Below are 20,531 nucleotides of genomic sequence, written 5' to 3'. Positions count from 1 at the left end.
AGTTTCAGGTATATAGCAAGTGATTCAGCCACACACACACACACACACACACACACACACACACACACACACACGTATATTCTTTGATTCTGTCTCTCTGAATTTGCCCATTCTAGACATTTTACATAGGTGAATTCATATGCAATGTAGCTTTTGTGTCTGGCTTCTTTCACTTAGTATGATATTTTCAAGAGCCATCTACATTGTACCATGTATCAGTATTTCATCTCTTTTTATGGCTGAATAATATTTCATTGTATGGAGAGACCACATTTTATTTTCATCAGTCAGCAGACATTTGGGTTGTTTCCACTTTTTGGATCTTATGAATAATGCTGCCATGAACGTTCTGTCCAGTTTTTGTGAGGTGCAGGTTTTCATTTCTTCTGAGTATATGTCTGGGATAGAAATGATGGGTGATACCATTACTCTATGTGTAACTTTTTGAGGAACTGCCAAACTACTTTCCAAAGTGGCTGTGCCCATTTTACATTTCTACCCATAGGATGTGAGGGTTCAGATTTCTGCAAATATTTCTGCACTCTTGTTACTGCCTATCTTTTTGATGTGAGTATAAAGTGATAACTCACAGATTTTGATTTGCATTTTCCTGATGACTAAACATATTGAGTGTCATTTTGTGTGTTCACTAGATACTTGTATATCTTCTTTGGTGAAATGTCTATTCAAATCTATTGTCCACTTAATTTTTTTTATTAAAGTATGGTTGATTTACAATGTTATGCCAATTTCTGCTGTATAGAAAAGTGACCCAGTCATACATACACACACATTCTTTTTCTATTATCTGCCATCATGTCCTATCCCAAGAGACTGGATATAGTTCCCTGGGCTGTAGAGTAGGACCTCATTGCTCATCCAGTTTAAGTGTAATAGTTTGTACCTACTAACCCCAAACTCCCCATCCATCCCACTCCCTCCCCCTCCCCCTTCACTGCCCACTTTTGAAATAGGTTGTCTTTTTATTGTTGAGTTGTAATTATTTTTTAGCAATACTTTTGTAAACTCCCTTGCATCTTTTGAAGATGGCATTAAGAGAGAAATATATCTCTCTAAAAGGGGTTGGAGTCTGTTTATATTTGCCTTTTGGCAGAAATGAAACTCCCATTAGTTTTGATATGTTTAAAGTAATAGTCCTTATCCTAAATCAAATTTTTAACACACCAGCATACTAAACCACAAATTCAATTTCTTTATGTTTACATTTCAGAAGCTGAATTAATTGTTCACATTCTGCCAACTGGTATTATGAAAGGATTTGCCATTTTTACTGTCTTCCCTCTGTCACCAACATGTATTAAAATTTTTTAAAAGGAAAAGGATATTAAGATGGACTTTCTGTAAATCCAGAACGTTTCCTTTCAATGTGAACATTCTCACAGAGAAATTACTCTGATGGCTGTGAAAAAATGTAGGTTGTCTGCTTACCTGGCATACCTTTTTGTTAACTTGTCTAAACTAGTCTCAATCTGATCTCACTACTTTAAAGTCCCGTTTGCCTTGAATGAATGAATAAAAATGAAAAGACATCTTTTGATTTTTTTTTGGTTACAGAAAAAAGAGATGGCAACTAATTATTAAACTAGAATCTACACTGGATCATAAATCACGTTTCGATTCCATACATACCTGAGAGGAATTTACTGATAACATTTAAATGTAACAATCCTTCTTAAGCTGTTTATCATTTGATGGGTGAAACAGTTTTGCAAAACACAAGAAGCTGTAAATGGCTCCATGGGCTATTAATTTGCAGTGCATGGCACCAAAGGGAGAAGCTCGTTTGGGTTGAAGCGATTACAGGTATTACGTAACCATCCTCAGAGAACTCAGAGCAAAGCAGGGATAACATCCCATTTCCAGTGCTCCCGAAGTATTCAGAGCTGCAAGTGAAAAAGGTCCCAAATCAGAGGAAATGGCAGAAGAAATGTCAGTGGAGGGAGGAGGATTCTGCTCTGAGAGGATGTTGCACTTCTCATCTGTGATCGTCTCTCTCTGCACAGGAAGGATTGGCCATTCCTGGCCGTCTCCAAGCCTACTTCCATATTTCAGAGGAGATCGGGTGCGTTCAGGGTGGTATGGCCGTAGAGTCTACTTCCATATTTCAATCTTTTTTTCTTTCTTATTGAGGTAAAGTAAACACACACAGTTTTGTACACACCTCACCAATGTTTGTTAAAACATCCAGCATCCACAAGAGTCCTGGGGAAATAGTCACACTCATCTCTATCACCTGGATTCGTTTTGTCCACTTTAAATCTTTATCCAAATGGAATTTTAAAAATTTTTTTGTCTTTTTGCTATTTCTTGGGCCGCTCCCACGGCATATGGAGGTTCCCAGGCTAGGGGTCGAATCGGAGCTGTAGCCACCAGCCTACGCCAGAGCCACAGCAACGCAGGATCCGAGCCACGTCTGCAACCTACACCACAGCTCACGGCAACGCCGGATCGTTAACCCACTGAGCAAGTGCAGGGCTCGAACCCGCAACCTCATGGTTCCTAGTCGGATTCGTTAACCACTGCGCCACGAAGGGAACTCCTATCCAAATGGAATTATACAGAATTTTCTCTTTTGTTCCGTGTTCTTTTATTCAACCTTACGTCTATGAGATTCACCCATGCTGTCACATTTACCAGCAGTTAGTTCCTTTTTTATTTGCTATGCATTTCCCATTATTTGAATAGGTCATAGTTTATGGACACATTCTACCACCAATGAACACGTGGGCTATTTCCAGCTTTGGGCTATTATGCATGAAGCCACTGTGAACATTGTGTGTCTATCTTTTGGGAGCCTAGGCACTCACTTCTGAGACTCTTCCCAACAGTGGAATCCTTGGGTCCCTTTGTAATAGGGAAGAACACATCGGACTCCATATTGCATCTGTTGCTTTTACTTTAACCTTTGTATTGTATTGCTTTTGCTTCATTGCCTAGAGCCTCAAATGTATAGGACAGTCCATCCTCAAGTCTCTGGCCTTTAAGGGAATAACATTTTTCCATTCACATACAGATAGAAAGTTGCAGAACAGAGAATGACATTTTCCTTCTTGGAGGTTTACAGGAACATTGTGACCTGACCTACCTGGACAGCTGCAAGAACAAAGGATTCCAACATGAAGTTTGCAAAAGCAACCATGCTCTTCCCTCACTTTGCCTTTAAAAATGCTTTGCTGAAACCCTTTGAGGAGTTCAGGGTTTGGGGGGCATGCGCCCCTCGTTCTCCTTGCTTGGCCCTGCAATAAACCCTTCTCTGCTCCTAACTCCAACATTTTGTTTTGTTTGGCCTCACCATGCATCAGGCATACAAACTTGCATTTGGTAACCGTATGTTTACCTTTGGTAGATATTGCCAAACAGTTTTCCAAACTCTGTCTCAAGTTTTACTTCCACCAGTGATGCATGAGAGTTCAGCTGCATCATTCACATCTCACCAACACTTGGTATTTTTGATCCTTTTAATGTCTGCTTTTCTGGTGGAGTAAAGAACCATAATTCAATTTGATGAACATCATTCTATTATGCAAGAACACAGAACCACGCAAAGGCACTATTTGCAAAACCACACCGGGGTTTGCGTTCTGCCGTCTTAGATCCCATCACCCTCCTGTGATCACCTCCAAGTACTGGCTAGGCCCCAGAAAGCAGGAGGAAGTCCTGACGTCTCCCTTCCTGGGGGGAGGGAAAGCACTCAGAGCTGCATATTTTCACATCTTTGAGAGCTCCGAGTCCTAGGGCACCACCTCCAAGTTTCCATTCAAAGTTGCTCAAGCGCTTTGTCCCGACACTTCCAAGCCACAAAGTGGGAATCCTTCACGCATTACCATTCCTACTTATTTCTCTTTCTGTCCTCATTAAATCCTAGAGTTGACAGAGTTTACTAGAAACAATTTTTATCTTTCCCTTTGGAAGGGCTATGTCACAGCTGCCTTCTGAGTGGGTCCATTGTGAAAGGCCAGTGAAATCCCTTCCTCCTTTTTAAAGATTTAAACAGTGTTGCTGAATCAAAATGCTGTGTCTAAGTCCAACCAAGTGATGTTATTAAACACTCCCAAAAGAAACAAGCAAAGAAGAGGGGACTTGGATCCTCAAACATCAAAATGGAATATTTCTGTTCTAAAATCACTTTGAAAATAAAACAATCCCTAAAATCACTTTGAAAATAAAACAATCAATTTTTTTTTAAAGTCACAGTGGTACGTTATATTGGTGAAATGAAGTTTGGGGACAAGCAAGTGTAAATTTGGGACAAAAACACTTCTCTTGAGGAAATAGAATGTTCTCTTCTTGGTTCCGGCACTAAAAGATGCTTGTCTCCATTAGCCTTGTTCATTAGATCAACAAAACTCTTTGTTTTCCAGTGTGAAAGAGAGAAGGACAGGAAAATAACCACACTACGATGGTCCATATTCTTGATGGCAGACGGGTTTAAGTGCTCAGCACCACTCTAGGAAGGGCAAATTCCAAACTGAACTGTATGCACAGATTTATTGAGCAATTTAGGGGGTCACCCTCCAGAGAACTGCTGCCACTGGGAGAAAGTACTTACAGGGACATGTTCATTGCCCAGAACACAGGGACTGCAGGGGAATTTTGCGTTGCTATTTTCACGGAGACATCTGTTTCCAAACAAAGGGCTCTCTGCCAGCTATTTGAGAGGTACTTGCATACTTATTCAGCCAACTCTCTGTGTTAGGAATTGTCTTTGGGCACTGAGGTTTTATCATCAATATCTATTTAAAGCAGAATGAAGAATAGCTCAAGATGAAAACAGAGGATATTTCCAGCCTAGAATGTGAAACGCTTCCTTTCCTTACAGAGCTGATATCTGGTTTCCCCCGTCTCCTTCCCTGACATTGCCACCTGCCTTCAATCTTCGGTGTGTCTTAGTTTAAAGGGGCTGGGGTTTTTTTGGTTTTTTTTTCCAGTGGTTTATAACATTAGAGTGCACCTTAAGAAGTTACAGACTTGGAGTTTCTGTCATGGCTCAGTGTTTAATGAACCCGACTAGGATCCATGAGTGTGTGGGTTTGATCCCTGGCCTCGCTCAGTGGGTTAAGGATCAGGCGTTGCCGTGAGCTATGATGTAGGTTGCAGATGCGGCTTGGATCTGGCATTGCTGAGGCTGTGGTGCAGGCTGGCAGCTACAGCTTTGATTCAACTCCTAGCCTGGGAACTTCCATATGCTGCAAGAGCAGCCTTAAAAAAAAAAAAGAAAGAAAGAAATTACAGACTTGACGAAATATACTGTATACATGTGTACAGTTTTGAGAGAAAGTGAATCTTCTCTGTTAGGACCTACTGGCAAGTTCTATCTGGTGGCATCCACCATAGAACAAATGATTGCAAGGCTTGATGTCATCAAAGGGCCAAAATGCTAGTACTCACAGGGTGCAAACTAGGGGAGGAAGCAAAAAGGAAAGGGGGGAAATGGGTTCAACATATCAATATATTGATCTGAATCTCTAGCTCTTGGGAAGATCAAATTTCTGGATTCAAAATCTCTACTCCTCAAGTTCTTTTTCCCTCCAACACATTCCAGCACTATCCATTTAATACAAGACAGTAAGCTGAGCACCCAGAAAAAAAGTCTGTGCCTGCCCTCAGGATGCTCACAACCAGTATAGAAAACACCTGTCCCCCCACCCTCTCTCTCTCTCTCTCTCTCACACACACACACACACACCCTAAACTCAAAACAAGTTTGACTTTGAAAGTCATCCAACAGAGGTGCCACTAGTGTGTCACACTGTGGGTGGGTGACCCCTACCTGTACCTGCTGGAGAAGCTTATTGCGTGCTTAGCGTAACCGAGAAGGACCCAACAGGGCAGGCCCATCCCCCGTATCCTCTGATTTAGCTCCTCTCTGAAGTTTAACATGTATCTTGTTGGAGGTTTAAAGGGACATTGTGACCTGACCTCTGTGGACGGCAACAAGAACAAAGGATTTCTGCACCAAGCACACCCCTCCCTCGCCTTGCCTTTAAACATACTTTGCAATTTTGGTTTGGGGAGTTTGGAATATTTAGAGGACACAAGCCACCTGTTTCCTTGCATGGCCCTGCAATATAATACCTTTCTGTGCACCCAACTCTGACGTTTTGGTTTGTTTGGCCTCACTGTGCATTGGGCACAGGGACTGGGGACTTGCACTAACATTAGGAGGGAGGGCAGTTAGGATTGGGGGGGAAGGCAAGGACAGCACCCCCACCCCGAGGCTGCATCACGTGACAGCACCCTCCTCAGTGGCAACTCCTGTGGGGGGCTTTTGGGGAGCACCACAAATGGCCAGTATCCGGGGCGGGCTTGCTGAGTCGGCTGGGTTTGGCTCTCAGGCTGATTCTGGAGATGGTGAAGGGCCCTGACTCCTGGCCTGAGGTCCCCTGGCCCAGTGCTGGCACTCTGCTGTGTGGGTTCATCCCCAAGGATGAACATCGAATTGAAGAGTCCCTCTTGATTTGAATAAATGGACCCCTGGGCTGGAAGGCGTCTGGGTTGTCCTGCACAGTCACTGAGGACCATACCGATGCTCCAACAGGCCATTTTCTGGAGGCCAGGCCGTGTCGTTACGGCAGCAGGAGAGCTAAGGCTTAGCTGAGAAACATCTTCAGTCCCTGCTATAATTGAATCCATTTATTCCTCACAGAGGCCAGCGGAGGCAGGTGCTATGACAATCTCTTGGTTAGAGACAAGGAAGTGGAGGAACTGACGCAAAGGAACCTGCCTGAGATGGCTCAGAGCCACGAAGTGCTGGGCTGAGGTCTGAATCCCACCTGCCCTCGTGTCTTCGCCACAACACTGCCAAGCTGCTCTTCAGCTTGGGAGACAAAAGAAGGAAATAATGGCATTTGCAGCAGCATGGACAGACCTAGAGACGATCATCCGGAGTGAAGTAAGTCAGACAGAGAAAGACAACCACCATATGAGATCACTTATATGTGGGATCTAAAATATGACACAAATGAACCTGTCTAGGAAACAGAAACAGACTCAGACATAGAGAACATATTTGTGGTTGCCAAGGGGGAGGGGAATGGGGGAGGGAAGGATCGGGAGTTTGGGGTTAGCAGAGGCAAACTAGTATATACAGGATGGACAAACAACAAGGTCCTACTGCATGGTCCAGGGAACTCTACTCAATATCCTGTGATAAATCATAATGGAAAAGAGTATATTTTTCATACACATACATATATGCATAACTGAGTCACTCTGCTGTCCAGCAGAAGTTAACACTGCAAATCAACTATAGTTCAACAAAATCAAATAAAAAAAGAAGTTTGGAGACAAATAACCCACCCTGGAAGCCTCCCTGCTTTCTCACACACCCCTTCCAGTTCATTTGGGTGCACAAAATCCCACCCCCACAGATCCACCTGTTACTGACCCTTCCCTGCACCGGGACAGAATGAACCTGAGGATCCAAGCAAAGCTGGGCCAGCCCCTCCGCTTGTGGGCAGCTCGGGGTGGGGAGAGGGCAGGACAGGGCCAGGTTAGGGGGACCCAGACCAAGACGCTCTCCCACGCCTGTCCAGGTACGAGGACCTTTGACCAGCTGGCACAGAAAACCAGGGTTTCTTAAACTTCAGTCCGCAACTATCTTCATGGTTTTTCACAGACTCACAGGCAGGTATACTCTGATAATTTCTGTCTAAATTAATTTTTTGGGTTAAATAAATTTTAGATAATTTGAGTGTATTACTCTAACAGGGAAAGTAGCAGCACTGGCCATAAATAGGAGGGAAGAGTGAAAAATAAACAGTGTTTTCGGGTCAACCTCCTGAGTTTGTAAATAAAGCTTTATTGGAACAAAGCCATGCTCCTTCCTGAAGCTTTCACGAAGAAATGGTAAAGTAGTGGAAACTGACATTCAATGGCCTATAAAGCTGAAAATATGTACTTTCTGGCCATTTAAGAAAGTTTGTACAACTTAGTCCTAAGTAGGGACAGTTGCTGGTCCCTTTTTCTGTTAAAAAGAAGGGGAATACTGATCAAAAAGGGAAGAACTCTATCATCATATGACTTGACGGCTTTTTTTGGCCGCGCCACAGCATGTGGAAGCTCCCAGGCCAGGGATCAAACCTGAACCATAGCGGTGAGAACACCAGATCCTTCACCCACTGAGCCACCAGGGAACTCCAGAGTTGATATTATTCAATGCTAAATTCAGTACTCCCTAAAATTACGTTTCACATCGCTGTGTGCAGTGTTTACACTATGGGAAATACTGCATTAAAGAAGCACAGATACCAAATCAAATCACAAATGTAAATGATGGAATACGTGACTTGGGAGCAAAGACAGGTGAAGATACTGAAACATAACATTAACTGCGCACAAGAACTTTATCGTTAGAGAAGCAAAGTGAAGCTTGAAAAGATCCTGGGACCTGGGACTGGACCGGTGGGTTGAAGCCAGCACTGGGACTTAGGCGGATCTCTGCCTTTCTCAATCTTAGGACACTGAAGGTCAGAATTCTCTCCCTGTCCTATGCAGCACACAGGATGAGCCTAAGTCCTGGAAGACTCTGCTGTCAGTAAAGCGCTTTGTGACTATCGACCATTGCATTCTCACCCAAGCCCTTCCAAGCCTTCCTCCCACATGACTGGTGGCAAAAGCAGTGCTGGTCAAGAGGCCAAAGGGTGATAGATCTGATTGGAAGAAAGGAGATGATGGATCAGGGGAAAGGCAGGCCGCAGAGCCCTAAATAAAGGATGCAGAGAGATGGGAGGTGCTGACTGGGCAGGAAAGAGGATGCTGGAGGGAGGGGGCTTTGCCTCCGTGGCAGTTTGGCTCTGGTCTGGTGCTGCCTGGAGACCTCCACAGCCTCACCTTGACCTGACGATGGAGGGAGGCACCCTTTCCTATGCAGGTTGCACGATGCTGGAATCCTGCCCCATTCTCTAGTTACACATGCCCCAGCATCTCCAGGCAAGGGAGCCATTTGCCTCCAAGTTCACCGTAGCCAAGGGAGGTGGATATTTATTTTAGAAACTATGCCTGCAAGCTTTCTTCTGAACGCTGTGGCATAACATTTGGGGCCGTCCATCCATGCTGCTGCGTTCTAAACACTTCAACGTGAACAGTACCTCCATGCTTCACTTTTGTCCTAAAGGAGGATCAAGGCTATAGTTATTAAAATAAAAAACAGGGAGTTCCCATTATGGCTCAGTGGTTAGTGAACCTGACTGGCACCCATGAGGATGCAGGTTCGATCCCTGCCCTCGCTCAGTGGGTTAGGGATCCAGCATTGCTGTGAGCTGTGGTGTAGGTCACAGACGCGGCTCGGATCCCATGATGCTGTGGCTGTGGCGTAGGCCGGCAGCTGTAGCTCCATTTCAACCCCTCACCTGGGAACCTCTATATGCCATGGGTCCGGGCCTCAAAAGACAAAAAAAATAAAAATAAAAAAATAAAACAATAAACAGCCATGGCAGCAGCACCAGCACCAGAGAAAGAACCCGAGAGAACTGGTACCATTTAGCTAGTACCTGTGCTAAGGCAGGGTGCTAGGCAGGGTGCTAAATACGCACATCCCTCATGAGCTCCAGGGTACAAGCCACACCAGCAATGCTGCCCTCACTGTAGTCAGCTTGGCCCCGAGCAGCAAAGTCACATGTCCTGCCCAAGACAGGACAGCTGGAGGGTAGGGCCGGATCTGAACCCAGCTCAGACTCTTGGTCCCTTCCTCTGCTCTGTCCTGTTGTGCAATGAAAATTTCTCCTTTTTCTAAGGTGAGAATGTGTTGGGTGTCCCCTGTCCAGGAGACAGGCTTTGGGGAGACCTGTGTTTGTAAAGCTGTAGGAATTTTATTTTTTTATTTTTTATTTTTTTCCATTTTTTTTATTACTCAAATGAATTTATCACATCTGTAGTTGTATGATGATCATAACAATCTGATTTCACAGGATTTCCATCCCACAGCCCAGGCACATCCCCCCACCCCCCAAATTGTCTCCTCCAGAGACCATAAGTTTTTCAATGTCAAGCTGTAGGAATTTTAATACTTCCTTTGCAGTCAGAGCACTAAGGGGCTTCAAGTCCCACGATGGCACTGCCATCACTTGATGCTAGTGCCCAAATGGAATCTGTTGTTTTATCTCCTGGACAGATGCAGGAAAGCATTTACATTCAGCGAGTGGAATGGGGCAGCCGGTTTTTATTTTCCTGCTTCCATGACATTTTTAGATATAAAAATATAAAGCTTCTTGTCTATCACTTACTACTGGGGAGAGATGCTTTTGGGGGGGGTTATGTTTGATGGGGTGAGGGAGAAGGCAGGCAGAGTTAATGCCGCATGTCTGAACAGAACAAAATATTATAGAGAACCTCGGAAATGTAGGAACAGGCTAGGACATGGGAACAAATGAAGAAATAAACTGAAATTAGAAAGACATTAAGTGCCCTGATGATGATTTTTATGTAATTTTCCAAGTGCGCAGGGCAACCTACAATATGAATTTCCTTGTTATTAAGCCAGTAAAATCCAGCCATAGAACCAATGAGCACATCGATATAATTTGTGCATGAAGCAAAGTGATTTTAACTGAGGTTAAGTGCCTTTAATCCAAAAGGTTTGTTTTAATGTAAGTTTAACATTAAAGGGGAAATGAGAGAAACCAAGAACAACAAAAGCCTCGCGTGGAAGTACTGAAGTGTCTGTACAAAGCACATTCATTGCCTCCAATCCACCCATGGGGACATTCTCGTCTAAGGTATAAATTGGAATTTAGAGACTTTATAAAAAGCTGTTTTTAAGCTCAATGTGCCCCAAATGAGAAGTTGTCAATGAGGGCTTAGGGACTCTTAAATTCAGAGATTATTCAATTGCTCGATTCTACGAAAACACTTATGAAACTGTCATAGAAAAAAAATGCTGTGAAATAAACACGCATTCTCAGACAAAATCAAAGACATGCCTTACCTACCCCTCAAAGGTATGGATGACATAAATATAAGCTCAAAGAGCAATGCAAAGAGGTTCCGTTGTAACTGGAAGGCCAGTGGTTTTCAGGAAGGAAAGGAGAAACAAGGAGCTGGCCGCCTCGACACCTCCCTGACGTCTTTGTTACGGGGTGGAGGGCACCCGACCTGAAAGCCAGAGGCGCAGGGGCACCTGGGCAGGCATTAAAGGCACCAGGGGCGGACCCCCACTCTCCCCTCATCACAGCTCACAAGTCTCGGTTCAGGCTAATTCTCATCTTCTACTTTCCTTTTAGCTCCGACTCCCATGCCCAGCCTGATCCCAGACTCCTGCCCTTTGCTGGCGAGTGACTCCATGGCCAAGGTTTGACAAAAGTGAGCCTCCTTTGTCTATTTCCTTTTCTTTCTTCCTTTCTTCCTTCCTTCCTTCCTTCCTTCCTTCCTTCCTTCCTCCTTCCTTCCCTCCTTCCCTCCTTCCTTCCTTCCTGCCGCACCTGCAGCTTATGGAGGTTCCCAGCCTAGGAGTCAAATCAGAGCTACAGCTGCTAGCCTACACCACGGCCACAGCAATGCAGGATCTAAGCCACATCTGTGATCTACACCACAGCTCATGGCAATGCTGGATCCTTAACCCACTGAGCGAGGCCAGGGATCGAACATGTATCCTCATAGACACTAGTTGGGTTCTTAACCCACTAAGCCACAAGAAGAACTTCACCAGGCTCTTCTGCACAGTCATGCATGATGCCTGCTTAGCTCCAAGGCTCTTCCCCAGACGACACACTAGAAGATTTGATGTTTTCCAGGAGAGGGACCTGGCAAGAGGAAGTCAGCTGTGGAAACACAGTTGTCTAAACAGGATGGAAAGTATCCATTCTCACACCCCACCTGGGCTGTTGGTCAATGGTAATGCTCCTCTCGTCCAGGTAGAAAACACAACCCCAGGGAGGTTGCATAACTTGTTCTGGGCCTGAGCGCTGCAGTGGGTGACCAATGGGGCAATAGATATGCCCAGAACAGTCCTGTGCCAGACAGCTTCTCAAGAGGTAGAGCCATGGAGATGCTCTTAATATAGCCACGTTTAAACCACCTGACCCATCTCACTTTGCTGAGCATCATGCTAGCTTCTGGGGCTACAAGGTGAGCAAGACCAGATGCTTGCCTTTTAGGAGTGTCTAAGCAAATCAGGAAGCATCCCTCACTGGTGTATGAAGCCTCACAGTAGAATACGAGAAGTCTGAGGTTCAGAGCCCCCTTGGAAGCAGCGGGGGAAGAGTGGATAACTGTGCCTGAGGGCAGGGTGGGCTTTAGGCAAGGCTTCAAAGAGGAAGGGACATCTGAAGGGGAAGGAGATGGAAATCCACCCCCAGGACAGAGCCTGCCAGAGTGTGGAGGTATGAGGCTCGCCGTCAGCAGTATCCAGAGCAGCTGGAAGCGGGAGTGTCAGTAGGAGAACAGATGAGGGTGGGGTCGGGGTGGGGGATCTGGGGGGAAAGTCACAAAGCAGCCGGAAGGCACAGCTGACCACCTCTGGGGAAGCTGCTTCAAGTAGAGGTCCAAAACTCCAGCCTCTGGGCCAAATCCAGCCCTACACCCACTTTCATAAATAACGCTGTATTGTGGTATTGGAAATAAGTTCCTTTGAACTTATTTGCAGAACAGAAACAGATTCACAGACTTGGAAAACTTACGGTTACCAAAGGGGATGGTGGGGAAGTGGGGAGGGAGGGATGGACTGGGAGTTAGGATTGTCGTGTGCACACTGAGGTATGTGGAATGGCTGGCCAGTGGGGCCCTGCTGTATTGCACAGAGAACTCTACCCGGTATTCTGTGATCATCTATGTGGGGAAAGAATCTGAAAGAGAATGGATGTGTGTCTATGTATAACTGAGTCACTTTTTTTTTTTTTTTTGCCTTTTGCCTTTTGCCTTTTCTAGGGCCACTTCTTGTGGCATATGGAGGTTCCAAGGCTAGGGATCTAATCAGAGCCATAGCCGCCAGCCTACTACATAGCCACAGCAATGCAGGATCCGAGCCGAATCTGCAACCTACATCACAGCTCACGGCAACGCCAGATCCTTAACCCACTGAGCAAGGCCAGGGATCGAACCCACAACCTCGTGGTTCCTAGTTGGATTTGTTAACCTCTGCGCCATGACAGGAACTCCTGAGTCACTTTGCTATACGGCAGAAATTATCACAACATTGTAAATCAACTATACTTCAATAAAACTTTAAAGAATGGAAAAAAAAAAGTTGTATTGGAACACAACCACACCTCTTGGCTTACATATTTTCTGTAGCTGCTTTGTGCTCCAAGGGCAGAGCTAAGGAATTAAGATAAGACCCACAAAGCTAACACATTTTCCATCTGACCCTTTTTAAAATGTTTGCTGCTCTCTGGTTAAGAGTTCTGAACCATCGCTGGGATTTTCTGTAAGTGACTCGAAGGCAGAGGGTTGGTTTTCCCTCCCATGGTCTCAACCCACTTCCCCACCGCACACAATGAGCTGGTTCTCTGGCTCAGAAGCTCTTCTACACCTCTTGTTCTCAGCCCCAAATTGTGTGTCGTCATGTTCATTGACTGTTGACATACATATATTTTTTTCTTCTTCTTCTTGTTTTTACTTTCAGGCGTTGCTGCACACTTTCCTCTGCTGACATCGTTCCAGGCTTCCTGCCCAACAGCAGGAGTTCATCACTCAACTTGAAGTCATGTTACTTCCTTTGCCTCCTCCCCAGGTTCTTCCAAAATTTTGGTACCGCTTTTAGAATGCAGCTGAAAATCGATTTTTTCCCCTTGCTGTTATTGATTTCAAACCCCGTGCTCTGACAAATAGCGACTCCTCTGAGAAAAAAAGTTCCCCTCTTGTACAAAGCCCTTGGAAAATAGAAGGCATACCCACCAGCATTTATAGAACAGAAAAATGAAGACATAATTGTCCTGTTCTGATGGGCCACACCAAAGGCTTTCCTTTACTAGTGCATCCCCTTATACACTCACAACCAACTTTGATCTATAAAAATGAAATCCGCACATGATTTTCTAGGGTGTCCATCTCTCATAGACATCAAGGAGTGTGATTATTGTCTCATTAACCACAGGCATACAGTGAGTCTGTGGGAACACTGAGTTTTCAAAGCTGCTTTTTATGGCATGCAGTATATACTACTACCCACGTCCAAACCCCAGCACTGCCCCAACCAAGTGTGTCACCTCGAGAAAGTTAACCTTGCTGGGCCTCAGCTTCTACATCTTCCCAAAAAAGGGGGATAGAGGAATTAAAAGTATCCTGCCCGAAAGAGTTGTCATGAGAATCAAGCGGTGTTAAGTATTAAAAGTGGTTAATGCAGTGCCTGGTACATAGAAAACACCTCGTGTATGTTAGCTGCTACTACAGTGTAATTCTGAGGTCGCTTTCCTTCTTTTACTTCCCCAGCATAAAGAATAAGAACGTAGTAGGAACAGTGCTGGAGGACTGGCTATTTCACAGTGACCATGAGTCCTGTCTGTCTGGTTCTTCACTGAGAAACACTTCCTTGTACACTCTCAGCTCATGCGGTCTGGGTGGCGTCAACCTCAGTCCTGGGCTCCAGGCACACCACCCAGTACGACCCAGTCACACACAGTATTCTACCCCCGTGGTCCCCAAGGTCTTGTATGCACAGAGGGGCACATGACCCCGATCAGGCAATGAGAATCAGTTCCTTGGCATGGACAGGAGGTTCGGGATCTGGGTAGACCATTGGCTGGAATTGTTGGTGGCCATCTTTATCCATCAATTTTTTTTTTTTTTTTTTTTTTTTTTGGCCTTTTGAGGGCCACACCCACGGCACATGGAAGTTCCCAGGCTAGGAGTCAAATTGGAGCTGTAGCTGCCCAGCCTACACCACAGCCACAACATGGATCTGAGCTGCATCTGTGACCTTCACTACAGCTCACAGCAAAGCCGGATCCTTAACCCACTGAATGAGGCCATGTATCGAACCTGCATCCTCATGGATACTAGTTGGGTTCTTAACTTGCTGACCCATGACAGGAACTCCCTTTATTTGCCACTTAAAACATCTTCCCAGGAACAAAACCAACGTGGCAAAAGTCAGCCATGAGGAGTTCCCATTGTGGCTCAGTGGATTAAGAACCTGACATAATGTCTGTGAGGACGAGGGTTCGATCACTGGCCTCGCTCAGTGGGTTAAGGATCCAGTGTTGCCATGAGCTGTGGTGTAGGTCACAGATGTGGCTCAGATCCAGTGGTGCTGTGAATGTGGTCTAGACCAGCAGCTGTAGCTCCGAATGGACCACTGGCCCATGAATTTCCACATTCCCCACGTGCGGCCATTAAAAAAAAAAAAAGAGAGAGAGAGCGAGAGAGCCATGACAGATGAAGGGAAACAATAAGAATACCCTGCCCCCCCAAGAGCAAATGTGAGCCTCTGGCTCCAGCTCTGTGATCCGGACTGTCTATCACATGCACTGACTTTTCAGCTGCTGCCAAGTTTGAGCTGGGCTTTCTGTCACTTGCATCCAAAGACCTCTGATATATACTAATGAACTGACATGACCTATGGCCAGAACTAAAGGCAAACCTCACTAACCTTGGCACCACAGAGAAAGCAGGGCAAGGATGGTGGCAGACTTGAACTGTAATCCTGGCTCTGTCCTCAGCCAGTTGGGGACTGCTAGGAAAACCGTGTCATCTTTCTGGGCCCTGGTGTACTTGTGTGTCAAATGAGAGAGGTGAGTGAAAATCAATCTCTAAGATCCGTTTTCACCTCTAACATCCTATGAGGCTCTACTATTCCTGGGTTCATTTCAGTTGTGTATGCTGTGGTATAATTGGTTACCGATTCTCATATTTTCCTGCTTCCTTCTGTTTCAACTTCTAAAATTTTCTATTAGACTCTCAGTCGCTATACTCCAAGTGTTTCTTTCTTCCCCTTCAATTTCCTACTGAAGAAAATAATTTATTTTTGTATATTTGGGCATAATGATCCCATTTTCTTCCCATTTCTATATTTTTAAATCTAATTAAGGTGATAAGTTCCTTGAGGGTTGAAACTAGTTTTCCTGTGGGTGTAAACACTATTTTTTTAAATTGGCAACCAAGCTGCCAGTTTTTACAGAGCAGCAGGATATGGGTTTTAAGTAATGTAAGCAGGAAATGGGTCTCCAGCCCACACAAAATAAATGCAAAAGTACTGATTTACCCTGAGTCCACATCTGGCTTACTCATTTATAATTTTAGCCTGAACTGAAATTCTCCCACAGAACCACAGTAATATTCATATCTATAGAATGTCCCACCAAAAATGGGGAGTTGTGGGTGGCTGGGGGATCCTCCTGTGAGTCTCGCTTACACATATAAATAATTTGTTTCAGGTCAGCGTCATGCTTTTCTCTTTAATGGCAGGGTTCAGGGCCTGAGCTAAGGAAAGATTAGCTTTGTGTCTTCACATTCACTGATTTTTAAGTAATTCAACAGCTCTCAAGTGTGGAGGGGACCAATGGAAATAGACTGAAATGTGGTCACCTGGTTCATCATCTGCAGAGAGAACCCCCCAGAGGATGGGACCCTCCCAGAAGGGCTGGGACACTCAGGATGCTTCCCTGTCTGGTGGTCCAGGCCATGCTGGTTCATCAAGATCTTAATTATGAATAAGACTCTGGCCCCAATGGCCTTAATGAGAATTTCCTGGCAAATATAAAAAAAAATGATCTGGAAGCAGCAGTTCCAGGGTCGGTTGGTTCAGCAATTTAGGGGTGCCAGTCAGGGCCTGAGTTCTGTCCATCCACACCTACAGGCCTGCTCCGTCTTAGAGCTGAATTCCCTTGGGGATGGATGAGAGCAACCAGGGCCTTGTGGCTCTAGCTTCCTTGTCCACATGCATCAGAAGTCGGGACACTTCTGCCCCAATATTCTAATCATTAAGTCTTTCTTTTTAGTAATTTTCCTTTGCTAAAATTTGAAATTGGCTGAAACGTTGCAAGAATAGTACAAGGAACTCTTTCACTGTGTATCCTTTCATCAGATTCACAGTTCTTAATATCTTGCCACATTTTTTTTTCTCTTTCTCTCTCTCTCTCACACACACACACACCTTGTGACCAATGAAATTAGTTGTAGATCTCAAGAATAAGAACATTCTCTTGCATAAAAATACCACGATGGTACAAGTCAGGAAATTTAAAGTTGATTCAATGGGTTATTCTAATCCACAATCTATGTTCAAATTTCAATAACTGTTCCCATAATTCCCTCAGCTCCAGGGTCACTGGGAGGGTGCTGTGTACTGAGCCGCCACACCTCTGTCTGTCTTTCATAGTTTTGGCATTTTTGAAGAGTACTAGTTCATTTTGTTTTGTTTTTAATTGCGTTATTTGCTTTTTTATCATCAAGATTTCCGAGCTTTTCCATATTCTAGATATTAGTCCTTATTTTCTCCTCACCTGTGGCTTGTCTTTTCATCGATTTTACAGTGTCTTTTGAATGGCAGGCATTTCTAATTTTGATGAAGTCTAGTTGACCATTTTTTCCTTTATGGCTCATGAGCATGAGTCTTGCACTCAGCCTCAGGGGACCAGCCCAGGTTACACATTCATCATGAACTGGTGACTGTGGCTGGGACAGAACATACTGATTGGCTTGCTTCAAATGAAATGATCCAACTTCGATTCCTTCCCTGAAGTGCCACAAACCCAAGAGGTGGAAAAGCCTATTTCGACCCTGGGTATCAACGGGAAAGGGGAGGGACAGGATGGAGGCCACCAAGAAACACCCCCTAGTTGCAGCTCCCAGGAGAGCACCAGTCAGCCAGTCATGCACCCTCAGGCCTTCGCCACCATGGACACAGGTCCCAGTTCCAAAATCCAAGAGCCTCTGACCAACACAAGTCTTCAAATCCTACTGCTGGACAGTGCTTTTCATCCTGCAGTGGCAGAAGACAGTGAGCAGGGCTCAGCATCTCAGAGCCCCTCAGAGCACCTAGGCCAGTGCCTCACTCAGATCCCCAAGCAAAGGATTGCATGGCAAGCAGCAGTTCCACTGAGCACCCCACCTGGCACACATCCTTGCACCCTCTTCAGACCTGCCCCAGCCGGGCCATTTGCAGGTACTTTCTTGTTCCCTTCGTTTGAAGGCATCAAGCAGAGAATATAACTAATGATTTTTGGGTGCTATACACGCTCTGCCTCTATTTAAAACACATATGACCAAACCCCTACAATCAGATGATGATGGACCAGTCTTTTTTTTTGGCTGCGCCCATGGCATGCAGAAGTTTCCTGGCCAAAGACTGAAGCCACACCGCAGCAGTGACAACACCAGATCCTTAAACTGCTGTGCCACCAGGGAACTCCCCACTCATCTTTAATCTATTCAGATGTTCTCTTCCGAATGAATAAAGGGTACAGTTGTTTGGAGAAGAGGATGGTGGGGAGGAGAAAAGATGAATCAAGTTTGGAAAAATTCCAACATGCCAAGTGTCTAAATGTTTCTTTGACAACAAAAGTTTTATGCTCCCTCCCCTCTGAAAAAGGGCACGTTACTACTACCGTTAATATTCATGCCTCTCGTCTCATTTTATTCTCATCAACTCCAGCAAAGCCCTTTATTTCTACTGTCAAGATGGGGAAACATTGTCTCCAAGTGGCTATGGGACACGCTTGTGTTGTGGTGATGTGGAGACACAGAGGTGGCCTGCAGCTGCTCAGGGATAGAAGCCCACTGTCCTTAACACCCAGCTCCTGTCTTTTCACCAACTGTCACTCAAGTTTTATCTGAAATTCCCCACAGTTATTCTATTTTCATGTCTCCTCTGTTTACCCCTACCCTTGGCAATATATCATCAGTGTCATGTCTGAATTCCACGCGCTGAGGTCCTTCACGACTTGATTTTAGACGCTGAGCAATCATATTTATAGATAAGGCAAAGAGAAAAAAAATTTTTTTTTGAGACTCCACTTACATTCTTTGGACATTCCCACTTCAAAGCACTTCTGGAGTCGACAGTACTGGCATCGATTCCTGGTGACTTTATTAATAACACAGTTCTTATCTCGGTGACAAGTGTAAATCATGTTCTTCTGAATACTTCTGCGGAAAAACCCCTGCAAGCAAGCAAGGAGATGAAAAAACTGAGCAAAACTACTGAGCTTCATGAGAAATCAAAGCCAACCTTATCAATGCGTTGACTGCTCGATCAGAGTAATGAAGTGATGGCAGCAAAAACGTTCACTAAGTTAAGCCTGAAAATCCTTGAGAAATATTAATAGTCGGTTCTCCCTTTGCTGCAAACCAGAAAGCTCTTTTAATCAAAACCGGACCTGACTGTTATCATCTTTCTAAAAGAAAATTAATACCCAGCAGATCCACTTGGAAAACGTAATGCAGAGTTGGGTCCCTCCAAATAGGCTTAACTTCCTCAGTGGCTCCCTTGCTGGCCAGAATTATTTCAGAGGGGTCCACTATCAAGAAACCCAATAGGTGAAGCATTATATTTGCAGAAGAAATTATACGCTTCATGCAAGAAATAGGTCTTTTCAAAGGAGTTGTCTCCAAATTCTTTTACACATTGAACTCTTGTAATCCTATTTAAAACACAATTTCATTTACAAAGTGTTCAGAAAAATATTATCCAAGATTGGAAATAAGGCAGAAACTCGACCGTCTGCTCACTTAATGGCATATCAGAGCTGGGCTGGCCAATATGTGGCTACTAATCACATGTGGCTATGTAAGTCAAAATTAATGAAAATTAAATAAAATTAAAAATTCACTTCCTCGCTTGGACTGGCCACACTTCAAATGCTCAATAGCCATAAGGGTTCAGTGGCCACCACACTGGACCACACACGTGCAGAATATCTTCATCATCGCAGAAGTTCCCGTGGGCAGTGTATTCACAGCACTGGCTGACACGCTTACCTGAGTCATCTAACAGTCTCGGGAAATGTAACTCCCTTTTTGACTTACTATTTGTTATCGATTGGACCCTGACTCTGTAAAGATGGTAGAAACTTGTAAATTACAAATCATACTTGTCTAGTACAGGTGCAAAGATGAGTACAGATTGCTGCCTGGTTGAAATGTAACCAGGGATTCTTGTTTTATTGTCTTGTAGGACATTAGGCAGTTGTGAGTCACTTTGCAATCATATTCAACATTCTTTTTTCCTATCACCCTATCTATCTGTCTGTCTGACTGTCTACCTACCTACCTATCTATTTGGGTATTTTTTTTCTCATATCCTTCTTTGAACCGGCTTTGTCATCCTACCGTTTCCCTCATGAATGCGTTAAATCAATCTTCAATCTGGGCTTACTGCCTATTTGAATAAGTTACTGTTTTTTAACTTTTTGAAAATTATATTTTGACCAAGGAAGCAATTTATCCTGATATTTGCAAAACACGGATGAAATAAAGCTGACTTTAGGCTCCACAAGCACAGGGACCCCACCTTCTTCTCTGGCTCCCCATCTCTCCACACAGCTTTACAAAGATGGATAACTGAGGGGTGCTGCTTAATACACAGACGAATGAAGAGTTAATACACAGATGAGTGCTGGGTAAACTTGCTGTCTTTT

The 20,531-nt window shown here is 44.6% G+C and overlaps 1 protein-coding gene across 22 annotated transcripts in view; it reads right to left on the bottom strand.

Annotated features, from left to right (window-relative positions):
- Positions 1 to 20,531, bottom strand: part of RARB (retinoic acid receptor beta) — a 787,370-nt gene that overhangs the window by 74,385 nt on the left and 692,454 nt on the right. For 19 of the 22 annotated variants that reach the window (XM_084987265.1, XM_084987271.1, XM_084987264.1 and 16 more), the window contains one exon: positions 18,914 to 19,055. The exons of the other annotated variants lie outside the window; for them this stretch is intronic. In XM_084987265.1, the coding sequence (XP_084843391.1) occupies positions 18,914 to 19,055 (142 nt within the window). The remainder of the gene's footprint in view (positions 1 to 18,913; positions 19,056 to 20,531) is intronic. 22 annotated transcript variants of the gene reach the window in all.

This window comes from Sus scrofa, chromosome 13, assembly GCF_054392235.1.
Source record: "Sus scrofa isolate SSC_HxYL_T2T_F1_AM1 chromosome 13, Sscrofa_HxYL_maternal_Yorkshire_Landrace_v2.0, whole genome shotgun sequence".
Lineage (NCBI taxonomy): Eukaryota > Metazoa > Chordata > Mammalia > Artiodactyla > Suidae > Sus > Sus scrofa.
This window is presented reverse-complemented; position numbering and strand designations above follow the sequence as displayed.